Here is a 19,680-nt window from a genome sequence, read left to right as displayed (position 1 = left end):
TGATAATCAGTGTCAAGGAGTTGTATTGGCATACAGATCCTGGATCCCAATGTTCTTGTTAAGGAAATATATTAAATAGTCCTTTATGATTTGAAATGTTCAGGAACCACTGATCTAAAGAGTAAAACTACACCTGCCTGCCTCCTGCTAAAATTAGTATTAGTCACATAACTTTTAATTGCAGTGAAGTTCACTGGAAGTAAACGCTGTGAGTCTCAAGCAATTATCTCACATGAAATACAAGACAACTGGGACCTGAAAGCATGATTACTGAGCAGCTGGGGTTTCCTAGATACTCTGTGTGAAGCTTAAAAAATAAGATACTTCAGTGGAAGCTGCTGATTAATACCAAAGAACATGTGAACTTTTCAACCCTCAGCCTGAAAGTTAAACTCTTTCCCAAGGACTAATGGTGAATATTCTGCTCTTTGTTATTTCCTTAAGTTTTGGTCGTATTGCTGTGGAAAATTCTCTGTGTTCCTGACGTTGCAGTGTTGAAATACCAAATCCTGTGTGCTAGGGTTTTGATGTAGGTGTTGCCATGCCTGAAAACTTGATTTACATCCTAAAGAAAAACCTGAACTCAAGATTGTTTAAGTTTGCAATACAGGGAGTAAAGGAAAAGCAAGACAGAAATGCAACTGCAACACAAAATCACTCATAATACAGTAATTATCGATCCTCCCTCTCCCCCCAACAAATATGTAGAGACATTTTTGTTAGTATTCATCAGAATATCTTCCAAAAAGTCCTGTGGGCAACCTTTGGGGAAGCATCAAAGATGGATCTTGCAAAGCAATTTATAGAAATTACTTCATGAGAGTGCCTGTACATGGAGCTTCATCGCAGGTGTGAGGACTGTGCTTCTTTCCCATTCAAGAGGTGCTACTTCAAGGTTACGTACAGGCTGGATGAAGGTGGTGAATTCAGTTATGTTGCTGTACATATTCAACCTCCACCTTTTGGGACCGTCAAGCTATTGTATTAACCACTCTAATGTAACTTACCTGTTCATATTTTTCCTCGGCACATACACATCATTGGGGCAATAAGAACTGTTTTGAGCTATGGGACAAAGTATTTGATGCACCCTTCACCCTACTCCAGACCTTTCCTTTTGGAAGTGCTCCCTGCCCTCCTTTTACCTTTGCAGGTAAGCAGTGGCTGCTCCTGCAAAATGTTGGAGAAGGCTGGGAGGAGCAGGGGGAGGGCTGTGGCATGGAGGACATTTCTAGGGGTTACACATTTTCCACTGTTTCCATGTTCTTGCCTGGGGGGAGCTGCTCTGTCTTCCTCCTTTAACTTTCCTTCCACTCTTCTGGCATCTCTATCCCACTTAGAGTAAAATTCACTCCCTGTGGGCTAGTTATCTGAGAGAACTCTGTTTATTGGCTAGCCACAGATAGTGTTTTTCTCCAGAAAGACTGCAATATTGCAATCTTTAGGTGTTAATGTCTATAAGAAATCTCATGGTAAATACAAAATATGCTTTGTAGGCTTCTGCAAGAATTTCTTGCAGAGAATTATGTATGCTATTGTACCTAGGAAGGGGAAGGAGAAGGCTGCTTAGCCAGTTATTCCAAACTAAGCAGAAATTGAAAACTGCAGGCTAGAAACCAATACAGGAAGTCTAGCCTGAAGATATACTCCCTGTTTCAAAAGATCACCGTTTCACCTTTGGATGTCTAGTCCAACAAAATGTCCTCTCTAGCCTTAAGAATGCTGATGTTGTTACATTCCTAATCACTAGGGAAAAGTTCTGAAAACTCAACATTATGAAGGAATCTGGATGCTTTATTCCACTGTAGAGGAAGAAAACAAAACAAAATAAGAACAAAAAATTAAAGCTCAGAGATAAAAAAAGGAATATTGAATTTCTCTACCCTGATAAGAAGAGATAATTCCAACATGAAGTTCAATTTTCTTTTTCTTGTTAAGTCTTTGAAAGTGGCCATGTCATGCAACAGATAACTAGATCTCTCATTGATCTAGCTACACTAATTGCCTTTCTCTATCTCAGTGCATTTCTTAATTAGATGCTGAGCATATACTCACAAATCTTGCCTTGCTGCTATGTGGCACTTTTCTTTCCACCATCATAACTCCATTTTATTTTTTCCTCTGAATTGCCCTGATGACCAAGATGAAAGAATTGACTCAACACTGATCAAAATCAGGGTTACCAGGAATGACAAGGTAAAACCCATTCAGGTACAGGGAAATGATAAGGAACAACCATTATTAACCCATTCTTGCACTCACTGGGAGAGGGGAATATAGGTGTAACTCAAGAGAATTGAAAGAAGGAAGGAAGAAGCAATATATTCCAAATTCGGCCTCTGCAATCATCCTTTGAAATTGCTTTAGTCTGTGCCATGAGCTTCTGTTGTCCTTTGTCTGCTCCAATGTCTGAGGAAAGCATATATATACATGGATCCCTCTTATTCAACTTTTTTATTTTTTTGGGGACTGAACACAGCTCAGCCAGAACAGAGGTTTGGGTTCATTATTGTTATTTTTGTTTTTTCAATGGCGTAATAAACGGCATGCAGAAATTAGTTGGTGCATATCAGAAAGCCCTATGTGTTCCTTCTAGAGAGAAGAAGAAGGCTGAAAAGAGGTATATCAAGCCCAGAAAATTTCCATGCCAGTGTTTCTGTATTTTCATAACACAGTATCAGTACTCACATTATGACTGCAGCAAGATCCGTGCCTAGAAATTTACAAAAATAACATTAGAGAAAGCTTCTGCTCTGTGAGAAGCTTGTTGCATATTCCATCTGGGTCTAGACAAACACCCTGCAGAAGTGTGGTTTAATGGGAAAAAAAAGCAGTGTAAAAAAATTCCTTCTTTACTCTGACCCGTGCCTTGCATGTATTCAGGACTGTCTCTCCCAAGCTTAGTAACAAATGTGAGTGCTTACAGCTTTTTATATCTGTCTCCTCTATGGTACTTACTACAGTTAAGAAATAGGGCATGGGTTTGGCATCTTCTTGTGCAGCAATAGCAGTCTTCCTTATAACACATGAGAATTAAAATAGCATTGAGGCACCAAAAGAGCTAGTTAGACAGAGTGGGGAAGCCTGTTTCTAGTGGAATAGTTCAAACCACTGTTCTTAACCCATGGAGGTGTTTGAAATGTCATATATATTTTAAAATACGTTATTTAAAATTCTGCTGCTATGCTTTCAAGGGGTGTTGGCTTCTTCATTAATGCGGTGAGTAGGCCCTGGCTGGCAGCAAGCACCCTCACAGCCGCTTGCTAACTCCCCTCCCTGCAGTGGAACAGGAAGAAAATAGGAAGAACAAGAGTGAGAAAACTTGTGGGTCAAAACAAAGACAGTGAAATCACTTACCAAGTGCTGCCATAGACAAACCAGACTTGCCTCGGGGAACTTAATTTATTGCCAGTTAGTATAAATTTTTAATTACAGAGTTGGGTATTTGGAAATAAAAAAAAAAAAAAAAAAAAAAAAAAAAAAAAGAAAACATTCAAATTGCCTTTCCTCCCCCTTTCACTCCCAGGCTCACTTCACTCCAGACACCTCTCCTCCACCCACGCTATTGCTGCAGGTCACACTGTCCCTCCACTGCGGCAGTGAACAGCACAGGGGTTGGGGTCAGGACACAGTGGTTACTCTCCGCTAATCCTTCCTTTTAAACTCTTTTTCTCTCTTTTGTGCTGGTCTAAGAACAATATATGATTCATATATTGTTCTTAGATGTTATCTCTAAGCAGGTGCTATTTAAAATACATTTCCTTTCAGTCTCATTTGAATGTGAAGAATCTAGAACCAGTTAGAAAGAAATCCAGGGACAGGTGTAGGCAGCAGTGAGGTTAATGTGGGCATTGCACTTTTCTGAGGTATGTGCCAGGCTCTGGACCAGAGTTGGCTTGCATTTGACTGACCTGAAGGGCAAGAAGTGTGAACTGATGTCTATCTGCACTGTCTACACTAGCCTGGCAAAAATGTTTTGACTAAGGACATGCCTAATATTTGTGGCAGAGAGAAAAATAGAACCAATATTTCTGATCTGTTTTACACTTTGAGTACAAAGACTGGCTTTCCTCTTGTTAAAATATTTTGAACTGGAGAAAGTGATTTAGAAGGCAAGCTGTTTAATTAGTGCATGGGCAGAGGCAATCTGTTCCAAGAATATTTGGCAGCATGGGAGAGGGCATAAAGTTAAGAGTAGATGAAGGGGACAAAAGAAATGTTAAAGAAATATGTTTTCTTTGGAAGAGTGCTCCAAAATGCAGAGTCTTGCAAAGAGATGAGGACAGCATGTTCCATGAAGGCACAGTATATTAGCACTGAAATATGCCATTGGTCATCTAGCAAAAAAGGTAAACAACTTGCTTGGAATCTTGGGGATATTTGTCAGAAATTCAGAAAAGAAAATGTTTGGAAGACAGAGGAACCATATGATCTCACTGTGAAGCAGCAAATGTTCCAGTGCTATTTTTGTTTTAGTAGTACTGTATATTGGCGGAGTTTCTGTGAAATGGGAGGTGACACTACAAAATCTTGGAATATGCATATTTGAAATATGCTGTTCATGGAACAAAGATATGTTCCATATATTTAGCATTTAGTCTAGTCTTAAAAGTGGCTGAAGCATCTTTTTATCCCATGCTTAATGTCTTCTACTTGGAAAAAACAATATCTACTCTATTTCTGAAGGAATATATATCATCCCTGTGGCCTTATCTTAGGAACTTAAGAAACTTGTTTGGTCCTTTTGCTGTCAACAGTTAGGTCAGAAAAATTGTGCCTGAGTTAATGACCATAGAGAGAGAAAAAATAGGAAAAAGAGAAAGTGTATGTAATAGAAAACAAGGAAAAAGCAAGGTCACACTCATTGATGGAAAAGATGTGTAAGAACTAAACTAACTAAACTCCACTGATAAGGATGTTTCCATGAGAAAGTCTGTCCTCACCCCTCTTGGCACTGGAGCAGACTGACATTAGGTTGTTTGAATTAATATGAGCAAGATGATGTCATATGCGGCAATGTTGCTTGTTTAGCACTTAACTGCCTTAAGAGTAAAATCAGCACCTTCGTTGGAAGGTGAAATCCTGCCATTGTGAGTATGTGTCCGTAACTCTTAAAGAAGCTGGATCATCCTTTAGTATTTTAGCAAATTGCTCAAAATGGCTCCTCAGAAAAAGGGGAAATAAGAAGTCAAGTAATATTTTTCTATTCTTTTATCGTTTTTCTCCTTGGTACTTCAGTGGCAGTTTTTTCTATGTCTTGTATTTGACTAATATTATTTATGGCATTATATTACTAATCTATTTAACTATTTTTGTTCATCCAGACACATAAAACAATTCACACACACAAAAAGAAAAAAAAATAGTAATAGGGATTATCTCAAACAGTTTCAGAACTAAAACTGTTTCTGAAACACGGTATATATATTCTGCTACCTGAGTTTTAAATGCAGAGCATACCAGGTCAGATGAATGCCTAATGATGTCATTCATTGCACCTGTCAGACATTGCACTTATAAAATAAACACTCATGCTTTAGTGGAAGTGGTAGTACTGCTCACAGTCTGGTTAGATATTAACCAGTTCAGGCAATATCCCTTCTGTATATTATAAAGATAACTTCTGAGACCTTATTTCCTGTCTAGGCAATGCCCTAATCTGAAATGAGATCTCCTTTCTGGGTTAAGGAAGATGCTTGATTTGGAAAACTAATTTAAAAATATGTGGTTTACAGTGGCATCCACATTCTTTTTCCAGGATAAATACAGAATTTACACTGCCACTATAATTAATCCACAGGAAGATTTTTAGTAGTTTCCAAGTTTTTTTGTGAAAATCTACTGCATTTTAAGTGTACTTACAGCACAGAAAATCTGAAATAAATTAATCAGTTGTGCTAATCCAGGTTTGCATCAGTATTACTGGAAATAAAATCTAAGTTTATATTAAATAAAGTGATAGTTTATATGATCTAGGAGTGCAAAATGTTGCAATTACACTGCTCATATTTGTATTCAGTTTATAGCAGCCAGTAACACACATACTCTTTGTTCAAGAGCTTTCCAGTGTGGATTTGCATAGGTAATTTTATTTCAGGTTGTTTGGTATTTGACAGAAGTCCTTTATTTCTGGAGTGAACCGATAATATAGCTATCTAGTTTTGAGAAGGAGATTTAACCTTCATATTTGTGAATGAAAGCTGGAAATCCTGAGTCAAAGAAAGTCTAGAAAACCCAAAGCATGAATTATTTCTACATAAAACATCAGGGTTTTAGACGAAAAAAAGGGTTTATTTTCATTCCAGTCTTGGTCTTGCTTGTTGAATGCCTGGGGCTGGTGAAGCAATGTGGGTGTACATGTATGTGTGTGGAGGCGTGGACGTGTACTTTTTCTTGCACATTGAACCCAAACTGGAGTGTACTGGAGCCTTTCTGAAGCTCAGGGCTGTTTTTTCCAGGTTGTGTTTCTGGTAGGTTAGTAACCATCTACTGCATGGAAATTGTGAATCACCATTTTTCTGGGGCCAGACCCAGAGGTTCACTATTACCCACACAGAGCTCTCCCTAATGAGGAGGGAGGGTTATTTTCTACCTAATCATCTCACAAAACACAGAAAGAGAAACACCAGGTGACACTAGCATGACCAGTCTGCCATTCGCAGGTATTCACAGACCCCAAAATCCACTCAAAAAATATTTTATTTCTTTTGTTCTTTCTTTTTTCTAGAAAAAGCAAGTGAGTCAAACAAAGATCCGGGTGATCTCTACCATCCTCTTCATCCTGGCAGGCTGCATTGTCTTTGTGACCATTCCTGCAGTTATCTTCAAACACATCGAGGGATGGACAGCCTTGGAGTCCATCTACTTTGTGGTTGTCACTCTGACTACTGTTGGCTTTGGTGACTTTGTGGCAGGTGAGCAGTTTTGAGCTGAGGTGATGTGCACGAGGGCCTTGGCTCTTAGCATTGGTTTTCTGGTGTAGAGAGGAGACTTTTCATAATGTACTATATTCCAGTGAAATGATGCCGGGTGTTTCTGTTGGGGTTACTGTGCAATAGGATACCAGGTTGATTTAAGATCCAGGTGTCTTGCCATATGCAGATTGCAAGCTTTCAGCAGAGTAGATAACGTGAGCCTGGGAAGTCCTGATTATCCTTTATCATGCAATGAATTATGCACAAGTCAAATGGCTTTCCCACTGAATTAAAGATTTGTATTAGTCCTTTAGGGTTCAATGTGAGGCTGATAGCTGAAGCGAGTAGCCACAATTATGAATGGTTGAAGCTTTTACAAAGTAAGACTGAGCTATAGGGCTGGAGAAATCTCTGTTTGGATGCAGTAGTGGGCTGCTACTACAGGAGCTGCAGCATTTCAGAAGCTGCATTTTGTCTTCTAACCTTGGCAGGATTTGACACTGCAGTTGCCCTGTTAAGGAAAACCACTGTAGGAAGAGAAGGACTAATGGGGTATGCATCTTAGTGCTAGGAGGATACTCTCCAATATTTATACAGTACTAGCAGGAACTATAAATATCCATCCTTATCATTTTCCAAAGAAGGAGTCAAGACTGCTGTCTGGAGAAATTTTATTTTTTTTCTCAGTCTACTCCTTTGCTAACAAAGTGGTGGTTAAAATAAGTGGATTTTTTTTTTTTCCCGTTAGTGCATGACCCCTACACCTCATTCCCGTTAGTGGTCCTAATTAAAGGCATTAAGATGCCTGTGTTACAAACAGCCATATCATGATACTGGCTTGTACTTTCTCTAAATCAGTGAAATATGAATGTGTTAAAAACATCAAATGAAACTACAGGGATATATAAAATTTTCTTTGCTGAAGAGCTGTAGACAAGTCTTTTTGTAGACAAGACTCTGATCTTCCATTTTTTTATGACATAGTGGTATAGAAGACATGAATTACTGAGGAAAAAAAGGCACTGAACAAAGAGAGTCCCAGATATGAAAAAGAAGCATTTTACGAGCAGATACAGAAGTGATTGTATAAGCTTGGTCTGTTTTAACCACGGAATGTGAAGAGAAGCTCACTAATCTTCTGTCTTTGTGGTATCACAATGTGAAATAAGAATAATTCACAATATGTTTCTTAAGCATATCACACTGGTATTGTTTTCTTTAATAATATAATAGTAAAAAATCCCTTAATATTAGATTAAATTGTTCTAAATCCAACATGATTAGAAGAATATAATCCACAGCTGGGTGGCTACTACAACCAGGATTTTTCAAAAATCAAATGGAGGACCCTGAATGAGAAAACTTCAGAGGTGATCTCATGATAAGAGTTTAAGGCAGGTAATCACCAGGAGTTTTGGGTTTCATTGCTGGTTTTGGGACTGATTTTCTGTGACTTTTATTCTCTGTCACTTTAAACTCTCTGTATCTCTGTCCTTTTGACATCAAAGGGAAAATACTACATTGCATTGGGTAAAACCATATCAATGGAGCTATGATGATTTATTCCACCTAAAATGTGTTCCAACTCTTGCCAAACTTGGAAAGTTTTTGAACTACTGTTAGAAATACAATTGTGGATGGAGCCTGAATAAAACAGAAAAAAAGTGGTCAAAAAAGGCTCAAAAAAGTGGTCTCATACTTTCTCAGTCGCCTGATTACTCCACAAGACAGATCTAGACAATCTGCTTTACACAAGCTTCCTCAGGGACATATGATCAGAAGAGCCTCCTTGTGCCATAGCAACAGCAGCCCCCACCTCCCACTGTTTCCCTCTCTTAAAGACTGGAAAAAAGAGAGTGATTCATGTGACGTATATAGAGAGATTAATATCAACACCAATATTTGTTTCCCTGCCAATTCTCCAATGCCTGAGCTTCCACAGGGATGTTCAGTCACTCTATGTACACTCATACTGAGTCTGGATAAAACTAAAGAGCTGTAGAAATGTCTCAGATATCAGAAAGCTCCTGAGGAAATGCTGAACTGTGTTGTTTGGTGATTTTAATGAGGGAAAATCCAAAAAGTTCTCTGTAAACATACAGAGGTACAGACTGGTGTCTAGTTCTGGTCTAACCAAGACTGAAGTCCAGGCAATATATCAAACCTCTGCCTGAGTCCCCTGGTAGACTTGCTTTTCAGGCAGAGATTTACACAGGTACCACCAAGGGTGGTGGTTTTTTACCTGCATTGAGGGATGTGGCTGTGCGGCTTCTTTGCTACTCTCTCTTCAGCTCAGGGCTGTGCTTGACTCTTACTATCTTTCATTATTGCAGTGCAAATAGCACTGTGTTAGGACTAGGACTCTCAAAAATGAAATTGTGGTTGCTTTCTTTTGGAAAAGTTTATTCTGTTCTGTGGTAGGTAGCAGCCTGGCTGCTACTGCATTTATTTTAGGCTCTTCATAGTCCATTGGAGTTGCCTAATGTCTCACATGTTTTACCAGCTCATCCTAAAACTTGTATGAAATCAATATATGATATTTTTTGCTTCATTTGGTTGATATCTCCTCTCAAGTCACTGACCAGATAATGCATCCCTATAACTGATACTCAAGCAGATGGTATAACCTTATTATCAGGGCTGATTCAGGGTTGGCTTCCTGCCAGATATCGCAATTTGGAGGGGAAGATAAATCTACTTTTATTTCTCCTGCACATAGGTCTCTGAATCCTGTAGTTAAAACCAAAAAAAATCTGGAAACTCTATAACTTAAGCGGGTTGAACGGTAAAGTTTCTCAGCTACCAGGCTGCAGGCAGTTCAGAATAAAGAAGACTAGCTGTACTGAACTTTTTTCTTCCAAATGCAAGTACTGTCAAAGTAGGAATTTCAGACTTTCTTCAGAGTATGAGCAATATGAAGAAGTGTTTACTAGGTGCTCTGGCCAGTCACATAGCAGCAGAACAATAGGTAATTTTAAAGAGGCTTAAATTAAGAACAGACTGTGTTCCTCCCATATGACAGGCCTCTTGTCTGTTATTAGAACTACAGTGGTGTTGTCAAGAGTCAATAAATACTTTCTGGAATTTCTCAGAATTGCAGATATTTTGTCATAATTTTGGCATCTCATGATTCCTAAGCATAAGTATATGCTTATTTCAGGAGGAAATGCTGACATCCATTACCGGGAGTGGTATAAACCCTTAGTGTGGTTCTGGATCCTTGTTGGACTTGCCTATTTTGCTGCTGTCCTGAGTATGATTGGAGACTGGTTAAGAGTCCTGTCCAAGAAGACAAAAGAAGAGGTATGACTAGTGATTTCTCAGTGATTTGTCATTTTATGAGAGCCTTAAGTGCCTGATTCCTGCTTGTCTAAAGAAGGATGCTTCTCTGCATGACCAATGCTCAATATTCCCCGTGGTTTACTCCACCAGCTGCCTTTGGTATCCAGTCAGCTCTGATCTTTAGCTCCTTCAAAAAGGGAGGAAAAAAAGCAAGTGAAGCCACCTATGTTGTTAGACCTCTATCAGTACTACCAAATACATAGAACACATCAGTAGGATTGCAAGTATGGAATAAGAGAGGTCAGGCTTCACTTTGAAACTAGCTACAATCTTGTGATAAAAATGTCAGTGTTCTCTCTTTAAAAATTGGACATGCATAGGTTTTGAAGACATTAGTTGGCTCTGTTCATTATGAAACAAGAATCTGCCTTTAAACCAGGGTTTATATAATATTGAGTTTTCCCACCTTTCTCTATGTCAGGGAATATAGTTCTGAAAAAGAGTTTAGATTCAGGCCCCTTACCGAGTACCATGTTATTAAAAATTGAAGAAACTGAGTAGTCAGCATCAAGGAGAACATGATTAAAATCATTCAGAACATGACCTCTGTGATTCAAAGACAGTATTGCTAATTCTTCACTGAAATAAGGGTGGAAAATAAAAGGCAATTCCCACGACTCTAGAGTTTAAGCTTATTGTGGAGGACATTAATAATATAATTTCAATTTTTAAGGCAATGTCCTCCTGTATTACTAACAAAGCTAACCTGGCAGGGTTAGCTGGAGAGCAGGCATAGACAAAGTTTGGCAGAGGGGTACTGCTGTTTCTAATTTATGAAGGCATCTGTGCTACCTCAGGCCCAACGCATCCCCTGTGCATCTCCGTGAATAAAAGGGGCATCACAAAGTGTTTGGCTGTTAGGCTGATCATCAGCAGACACCTATAGGTGGGAATCTGATCTCTCATGGTGAACGTGAGATGCCTGCTGCCACAAGTAATACAGTTATAAATGGGCACCTGCTCATCTGGCCTGAGGAACCAAAGATGACTTCCTTGTGGATGACTGAATGCAGAAACTGAGTTCTGGCTACAGCAGCCCAAGAAAACTATTGACTTTGGTGATCTTCTGCAGATATCGTACTCCTGAATCTGTTCTCCTTTAGCTGAACTTTGGAAAAGGCCTGTGTTGACTGAAATATTGCTCAGTCATTTACCTTATTTTTTCTCATTTTGGAATAAATATTTATTCAATACAGCAGCCATACAGGTGCTTTATTCTGAGCCATTATTCTGCTCTTTGGTGCAAAGGAGTAAACCAGACCAAAGCAGTAAGACTTTTAAGGACGTGGTCATGGTGCCCACACAGAACTCCTCCAGCTGGCTCGAGAGAGTGGTATTTGGACAGTTATGCAACGGATACCTCCATTAAAGACAGCCTCATTTGTCCCTAAGAGTGAACCCTAGACTGGGTCAGTCAGAGGTCCACTCGAAATTTTCTAATAGGTATTTCCAACGTTAATTGCTCTGTGGAACTGAACAGAACCTTCAGTGGGACTAAAAGCTCCATCCATGAGCGATACAGGAAAATATATTACTGTGTTGCTACACTGGTTGTTGTGCTGTCCTGAGGCATATTGGTATAACTATAGGTGATTAATTTTGCTCACTGCTGACCATCTGCCACTGACATTGTAAGTCAGGAATTTTGCTTTTAACTAAGGAGGGATTAGCATGAACACCTCCCATCACGTAACATAGCTATAAAATGTACAGGGTGGCAAAATGAGAAATAGGCAAACAAGTTGTATGCCACACAAGCCATTAGCTAGTCACTAGTTGGTGTGTTTAGAGCTTGCCCAGTATAGCCACTTTTCTGTGGAAGTTTGGGTCCAGATGGATGCACTGGAGCTGGGACCGGTCTCTGATTCTACACCAGACGAGAAAGTGCTTGAGCTGCTCTTCCACAGGAAAGACCGTCGCTTCGTTTTGCTTTTTCTTTTTAAAACGAATTTCTCTTTCCTGTCGTTGTAAAGGTCGGAGAAATAAAAGCCCATGCAGCTGAGTGGAAAGCGAACGTGACGGCCGAGTTCAGAGAGACGCGGCGGCGGCTCAGCGTGGAGATCCACGACAAACTTCAGCGAGCAGCCACCATCCGGAGCATGGAGCGCAGGCGCCTGGGCCTGGACCAGCGAGCCCACTCCTTGGACATGCTCTCTCCAGAGAAGCGCTCTGTCTTTACTGCCTTGGAAACAGGACGCTTCAAGGCCTCATCTCAGGAAAGCATCAACAACAGGCCTAACAACCTGCGCCTTAAAGGGTCAGAACAGCTCAACAAGCATGGGCAGGGGGCATCCGAGGACAACATCATTAACAAGTTTGGATCGTCTGCTAAGATGACCAAAAGGAAAAACAAAGACCTCAAAAAGACCATCCCTGAGGATGTGCGTAAAATTTATGAGACCTTCCGAAACTACTCCTTGGATGAAGAAAAAAAGGAAGAGGAGACAGAGAAGATGTGTAATTCTGAGAACTCTTCTAGCACTGCAGTCCTGACCAGCTGCATCCAGCAGCACTCAGACCTGGAGAATGGAGTGATCCCCAATGAAACCAAAGAAAGGGAACATGAAAACAAAGCATTACTTGAAGACAGAAATTAAATGTAAAAGATGCTTGACTTGAATTAACAATGTTAGTGTTTTTATATACATATATATATTGAGACACGTGCCTTATACAGACTCCTTATTCAGTCTGAATTATATAGCATCGAAGAATATTTCACTGTGCCATAAAGACTCAAGCTTGCTCTGCCAAAACAATTCAGGAACACAGCACTGCAGAATGGCAACAGAAAGCTACGCACATGGAAATTTCAGCCTGTATAAGATTACCAGGGGAAGACACAAAGGAAGAGACTGAACCATGGCAATATCACCAGAGTGCTCCTCCTACCATGGCATAATGTTAGACAAAGGGCAGTTGTATAAGAAGAGAGTCTGAAAGGGATGAAAAAGAGTGTATCTTTGTAATGGAGTATGCATTCTTAAAGCCTTTCCCTGGTGATTAAAAAGAGGAGAAATGATTGGAGTGAATTAGAAACTTTCAGTAAGGCTTAATTTATGTTTTGGCACGTGATCCAAGCTAGATCTTTTTTCTTTCTCCATTTTTGAATCAGATGCATTATCTTTCTAAACTCCAAAAGAATGTCCATGGACACAGCCACCAGCTGGGTGCTGGTTTGAAAAATCAACACAGACATATTTAAGGGTCGGATTACTCTTTTCATTAAAAAAAAAAAAAAAAAAAAAAGAAAAAAACTCTGTGGGTATTTATCTTAACTAGCGACAAAAAAAAAAAACAAAACAAAAGGAAAAGAAACAAATGGATTTTTTTATCATGTAGGAAATATTCAATGTAAACTCACAGCAAGAAAGTACATATGAAGAAAATACAACATCTTGTGCTATGTTGTTTAAAAGAAGAATAACATTAATTTACTGGTATTTGGCTAGGTGTATAAAACAGTGGGCCAGCTGTTTTTTTAAAAGAATTTCTCATTCACACTTTCTACCACTGGAAAAAAACCTTCAGTTTTAATGCTGTAAGACTATGAAGACAGAAGGAAAGCTATAGCTTTTGCATGTCAGCAAATTGCTGTTCTCTGTAGCTGAATCTGAAATTTTAAAATAGGCATAAGAGTATATATGCTATTCAAATGAGGGCCAGGGCAACCATAGAATCTCAGGGCTCTCTACCCGTTTTGTTGGGTTTCGGTTTAAACATGAGCTGCAGTCATAATCTCAGAAAAAAAAAAAGAAAAAAGAAATTTAGGAAAAGAAGTTGAGAAAAATATGGTGGTAATCTTTTAAGTGCTTATAGCTTTAAGTGCCATTAATGCTGTCATATTTTGTAACTTTTTTAACAAGTATTTTCAATTATTTGTTTTATTTCCTTTCAGGTACTTTGTTTGACATTTGCTATCTCTTTTCTTGATAAAATCTAAACATGAGCTCTTTGCATTTCTAGACTAAAGTGAAATGTAACTAAACTGTGGGCATTTTTAAAAAATCCTTTGTGGTGTCTGGACATCTGGATGTAAGAAATACAAACGTCCCTTGACTTCACAGTAAATATTCAAAGAAAAGGCTGCAAAATAATGAGTGGGAATTGCAAAACACACTAAATTTTGGTAGCCTCAGCCTGTGAGCTACTGTGTTTGCCATTGCAGATAGAAGATTTTGCATGCTGGAAATGAGATACATGATTGCACCAGTGATGCTTTCCCTGCGCCTTCACAAAGTCCTAAATATCCTGCAGTTCAAACCGTAGGCTTAAAGTAGGCATGGATGTAGATAGCAGAGACAGGCCGAGTCTTACAAGGTAGTCAAACATACAGACACTCGCAGGTCATACAGACACAGACTTTTGGAATTGCATGCCCATGTCTGCACACACAGAAATGCACGCTTCATTTTCTGGGATAGTTTCTGAGATTTTATGCACAATGAGCCAACTCAAAATCTAACCGGTCACTTGAATACATGTTTGCCACGGCTGTGAACGGAAGCATGGCAATGGAAATGCAAATTTTGAGTATGCATATTTGTATATCTAATTGACTGCACAGTTTTTAGGAGTGAGCCCAATACCACTAGTAGAGAGGAGGAAAGAAGTTCTTAGTATGTTCTGTCTGCTGGTTCACTTCACTTGAAATATCATATCATCTTTCTAATTTTGTTAACTGCCTGAAAATTAAGGATGAAAAAACAATGTTTGAAAAATTTCAGGTCATTTGGGATTGCTTTAACTCAATGAGATCCAACAGAAATTGAATTCTGTTTAGTTCACCGGTGAATTTCTTAAGGTGCAGGGCTGTGCTCTGGCTTTAGCTTACTGGAGGCATGGCAGTAAGCCCAGCCCCCAGGAAATTTCTCATCTGACTCAAGAGCTGCCATGGCTCCTGAAGGCTTTTGTGCCATGCAGCGCTGTGCTTTTTTCAGTGATGCAGACGGCAGCTTGTGTCCGTGCTCAGAGCCCGTCCTCAGGCTGCAGGCAGACACCAGCAGAAAGCAGGTTTGTTTGAGCATGGGAGTCCTTGGACCCTCCTGCTGCCCCTCGTTTTGGGCAGGCCTGGGATGATGTCCAGCCTCTTGTGCCACACGTGAGCAAATCTTTTGTAGTCTGACTCAGAAATACGGTGGATCTTGTTGTGATAATTCCATAGGGCCAGGGTAGATGAAGCATACTTGGTATACTAAGGTTTTACGTTGCTCAGATCTGGGGATTTACTGTGGCCTGGTGGGAAGTTAGGAGATAAAGCTACAACCGAGATTTACTTTTGAATTCCAAACAAGGTTCAGAAGAGCTCAGACATGCAATTTGTCAAGGTATTAAAACACTGCCTGGTTACACCATCCTGCACTTTGCTTGTATGAAGGATCAGGCACATGAAAGCATCTCATGTGACTCTGAAAGCATGGAATACATACAGATTATGCTAACGCTTCTCCTTGGTTACCAGATGCCAAAACCAACATCATGCATGCAGTGTTATTTGTTCTTCAACTGAGTTCTCGCAAGAAATGCTTGCCTGTAATGAAAAGCCTTGCACAGATGCACAGGCAGCTGTAAGGATATGGGAGATGCATTTCCTGTATGTGAAATATAAATCTTAGTCACAGCCAGAGCATTTCTGCTGACTGGGGTCAGGGAAAGCAAAAGTCTGTGTGATCAAGGAGTTGGACAGTGTCAAATCATGGAAAACAAGTTAGCACGGACAAAGTGACTGAGGAGGCAAAATTTGGTGACCAGATTCAGAACTGGTTGCTCTGATGGGATAGAAGGACAATGCAATCTTGGCATATTCTTCACCTCTAAACTTTCATCTCTAAACTTTTGTCTCAGTCTGTCCCCTGTCCAGAGTCTGGCTGGTGGTGTGTGTGTCCAGTTTCTGCCCGGCCAGGCCGTGCAGAAGTCCCCAGCTGACATCTTATCAGCTGTGTCTCCAGCAACTGCTGGTTTGGGATATGACAGTTTCAGGGACAATGGGTGATGCTGAATAAACTCCCACTGCGATACTGAACAGAGCGTTTGATGACCTTTTACATGAAAGCAAAATGCTCTTTTTCATTCCCACTCATTTCTGTGTCTGTGAAACTTGCTGAGAAAGCTGTGTCTGCTACTGGAGTAAATAATTTCTCCTATATGACTGCCTATTAAATACCTCAATATACATAATTTCTATTATAATATGGGAAGTACAAATGCTGTATTGCATAGAGGGACAAACAGAAATGTCTGGCAACTAAAATAACGTTTTAATGTCCTAAATTGCTTCTCCCGTTTTTAAAGGCCATCCCTTGGTTTTAGTTGTATGCAACAGCTTGGGAGAGAATCTTAATTCAAACATCAAGTGTTTTTATGGCTAAAATTCTCATCCTTTAGCTTTTAATAATATTTATAAAAAACTTGTGAAGTTATTTCTAGTGAGGCTGTTCCACCATTATTGAAAGTTTTAGCAAAAGGTAGTCTGAACCATATCCAAAACTCCTTGCTCTAAATTACACACTTCACAGCAGCCTGAAAACAAAAAGTCAAACCAAAGGGTGACTTACTGACTTTAACTCTTAGATCCTGCCCTGAGCATAGCGTGACTTGACATGGGAATTAGGACCTGAAAGAACAAAGGAAACATGGATTTTCTGTAGCCACAGCCCTCACACATAGAGGACAACTCAGCTTCTGTTTTCCTACAGCTTTCAGCTCTGCATTCCCACTTTCTACTGTCTTGTACAGGAGTATTCTGGCATGCTCCTTTGGAGATCCTCCTGAACCACTGACCATCACTGAAGTTGTGCAGATTTTGCATGAGCAGATTTGAAAAGGTTTGTAACTTCATCCATGTGACAGTCTATGGATTTCATTATTCTTTAATAGGGAAAATTATTTCTAATAAGTGTTATTAGAAATAATAGTAAATAAAACCTGCAGTGGTTTATATTAATGAAATCTGATTTTGTTTGTTGCTGTGAAATTATAAATCATCAGAGCTTCTGCTGTCTGGCTTTATGATGTCTCTAGTACAAGTCTGCTTCTGCCAAAGCCATTAGTGGTCTATGCCAGAGACTTCCTGCAAAATTCTCTAACCCACAACTGTCTGTGAGTTCAGGGTTTTAAAAACCCCTGTCCTTAACCCCCTGCATTTTCTTGAAGAATTTGAGTTTCTGCTGTACATGGGCTTTTTGTTTGCCAGCTTTGGTTTTCTCAGGGGCTTATTTGTGTTGTCAGGTTGCACGATGTCTGCTAGACTCACTTTTCCCATCATCCACTTAAAATAAATAACAGGCAAAGAGCAAGCTTTATGTTATGTTGCGTACTAACCTAGAATAAGAAGTCTTCTACTAAACAGATTTAAAAAGTGACTGGTAACTGCTTCAGTCCTTCCTGTACATCTATTTGTTCTGAACTGTTTTGTCTAATCTAAGGCCAAAATCTGTCCCCTTTAAATCAGTGCAGTAAAGTGGAGCTAGCTTGTTATTTTAAAGCTTTTTAGAGCAAAGACCTGCTGTTTTAACTCATCTCTACAGTGCCATTTACACTTACTGGGATGGCATTATATCAATACTAAATACAAATAAGCACAGCGTCAGAAACAATTCCCTAGGCAATTAAATATCAATGAAAACACAAGTGCAAATCAACACAAATCTATGAAACTCAAATAAAGGCTTGTAGATTAATGTGTGAAACTACTTGCCTGAAATATATCATCAAAAAATTGCAGATCTAAAAATTCCTCTAGGTTGCCTCATTCTTCCTGAGGTCCCCATCTCCTTTGCTACCAGTACCAGTTACCCTCCATACTGTTGCTGACCTGGACCATATTTTTTTCCTCCTGCCAGTGCAACTGAAGTACATAATGATGTTAGACTCTGTTGGCTCATGCTGTTGAAATCAAACACTGATGAAGCAGTTGCAAACGCTAATTTGGAGGTGTCCTGGTGTAGCCAGCACATGCTCAGTGAGCTAGATCATGCTGGGTTGAGCAGGTCACTCTAAAGGTAGGTCTTACCCAAAATACCGCTGAGTTCTCAGGAACTGGTTGAAAAAAGGCCCCATGTGAACACATGCACGTGCCCACCCTTCACGTGGCATGTGTAATCTTCTCTTGCACACAGATTTAGTGGTGATGTCCCACTCACCTCCATGAAGGTCAATGTGAACTTCTGTGCTCCCTCATCTCTGGTTACAGGTCATGTCTGAGCTGAGTCTTATCGCTAGGAAATACGACTGCTGCTTCTTCTGGGGGAAAGCAGACGCTTCTCCAGCAGGAAGCCTTTTGAGGCAATTACAGTTTGATTTCCTTGGCTGAACTCCTTGTAAGCAAATCATAGGCAGGTGATATTTGGCATGTGAGAGAGAATAATTTTAGTCTCCCAAATATATTCCACCCACACACTCTCTTTTCCTTGTGAGAGCTGGGTGCTTAAAGAAGAAAACTCATGGTGCCTATTGTGAGAAGTAAGCCAAATAAACCAGCTTTCAGCCTACCATTTAGCAGTTTCTCAAATTCTGGAATCATGTAGTAGCTATAATTAGAAAAGGGAAGGATTTGTATCTGGATGACAGCTTCCCCAAAACTGTAATTTATTCAGGTCAGTGTTACAATGTAGTTTCAGGCTGATTTTTTTTCAAGTTCTAATAGAATTTGATCTGGACCTTGTGGACAGGGCTGGGAAACCATGATTAGACATTTTCAGCCTTGCATTTTAAAGAAAAAAGCTTTTTTAAAATTTGGAGAAACATTTCAGTGGGATGCCGATCTATTATTTTTCCTGATTAATTTCAAATTATTGTATAAGCAATCAGTAAACCCACTTGCAAGGATGTTCTGTCTACACTTACTTGTCTCTGTCCCTCTTTCTCTCTGTAAGAGTTTATGGTGCTTTAGAATGGCATTTTCAGAAAAGGGACAATTTCATAAACGTCATTACCAGGGTACAGAGCAGAATGTGCTTGTACCATCCTGATAAGTTTTGCTGCTATTATCTTTATTTTATGATGTAATGTTTTACAAAGATGGAAAAAAAAAAAATTGCAACAAAGACCTTTTGGATGATAAGAACACTTTTCCTGTTGTTATTTTCTCTGTCTGTTGTCCTATCATCCAGCAAGGGCAGGGGGGCTGTAATTAATCTTACCTTTTGCATACCCCTGTGGAAAAGAGTGCATTGCTGGTAATCTCACTGTTGCCAGACCTTTGTGCTCGTTTTTGACCCTCCTACCTTTTCTGTTTGGTTGACAATCCAGATTGAAGTGTTTTTTTGGGCTCTAACTTGGGAAGCAGTGGCGCTGGGCTGGTTTCAAAACAGAGGCACAAACTTCCAGCTATAGCTCTACTCGTACTGAGCCGTGTTTCTGTATCTGGAGACCAGTCAGTAGGGAAGAAAGAATCAGAGCTTCAAGGAGGCTCCATCTCTCTTTC

The 19,680-nt window shown here is 39.7% G+C and overlaps 1 protein-coding gene across 2 annotated transcripts in view; it reads left to right on the top strand.

Annotated features, from left to right (window-relative positions):
* KCNK10 (potassium two pore domain channel subfamily K member 10) overlaps window positions 1-17,178 on the top strand; it is a 67,077-nt gene extending 49,899 nt beyond the window's left edge. For both annotated transcript variants that reach the window (XM_042791103.1, XM_042791104.1), the window contains exons 6-8: window positions 6,728-6,914; window positions 10,075-10,217; window positions 12,230-17,178. In XM_042791103.1, coding sequence (XP_042647037.1) covers window positions 6,728-6,914; window positions 10,075-10,217; window positions 12,230-12,853 — 954 coding nt within the window. In that variant the 3' untranslated portion in view covers window positions 12,854-17,178. The remainder of the gene's footprint in view (window positions 1-6,727; window positions 6,915-10,074; window positions 10,218-12,229) is intronic.
* The last annotated feature ends 2,502 nt before the right edge of the window (window positions 17,179-19,680 follow it).

The sequence above is a fragment of the Tyto alba genome, unplaced genomic scaffold (assembly GCF_018691265.1).
Source record: "Tyto alba isolate M040663 unplaced genomic scaffold, T.alba_DEE_v4.0 Super-Scaffold_18, whole genome shotgun sequence".
Lineage (NCBI taxonomy): Eukaryota > Metazoa > Chordata > Aves > Strigiformes > Tytonidae > Tyto > Tyto alba.
Note: the sequence above shows the minus strand (reverse complement) of the source record. Positions and strands in the feature narration are given on the sequence as shown.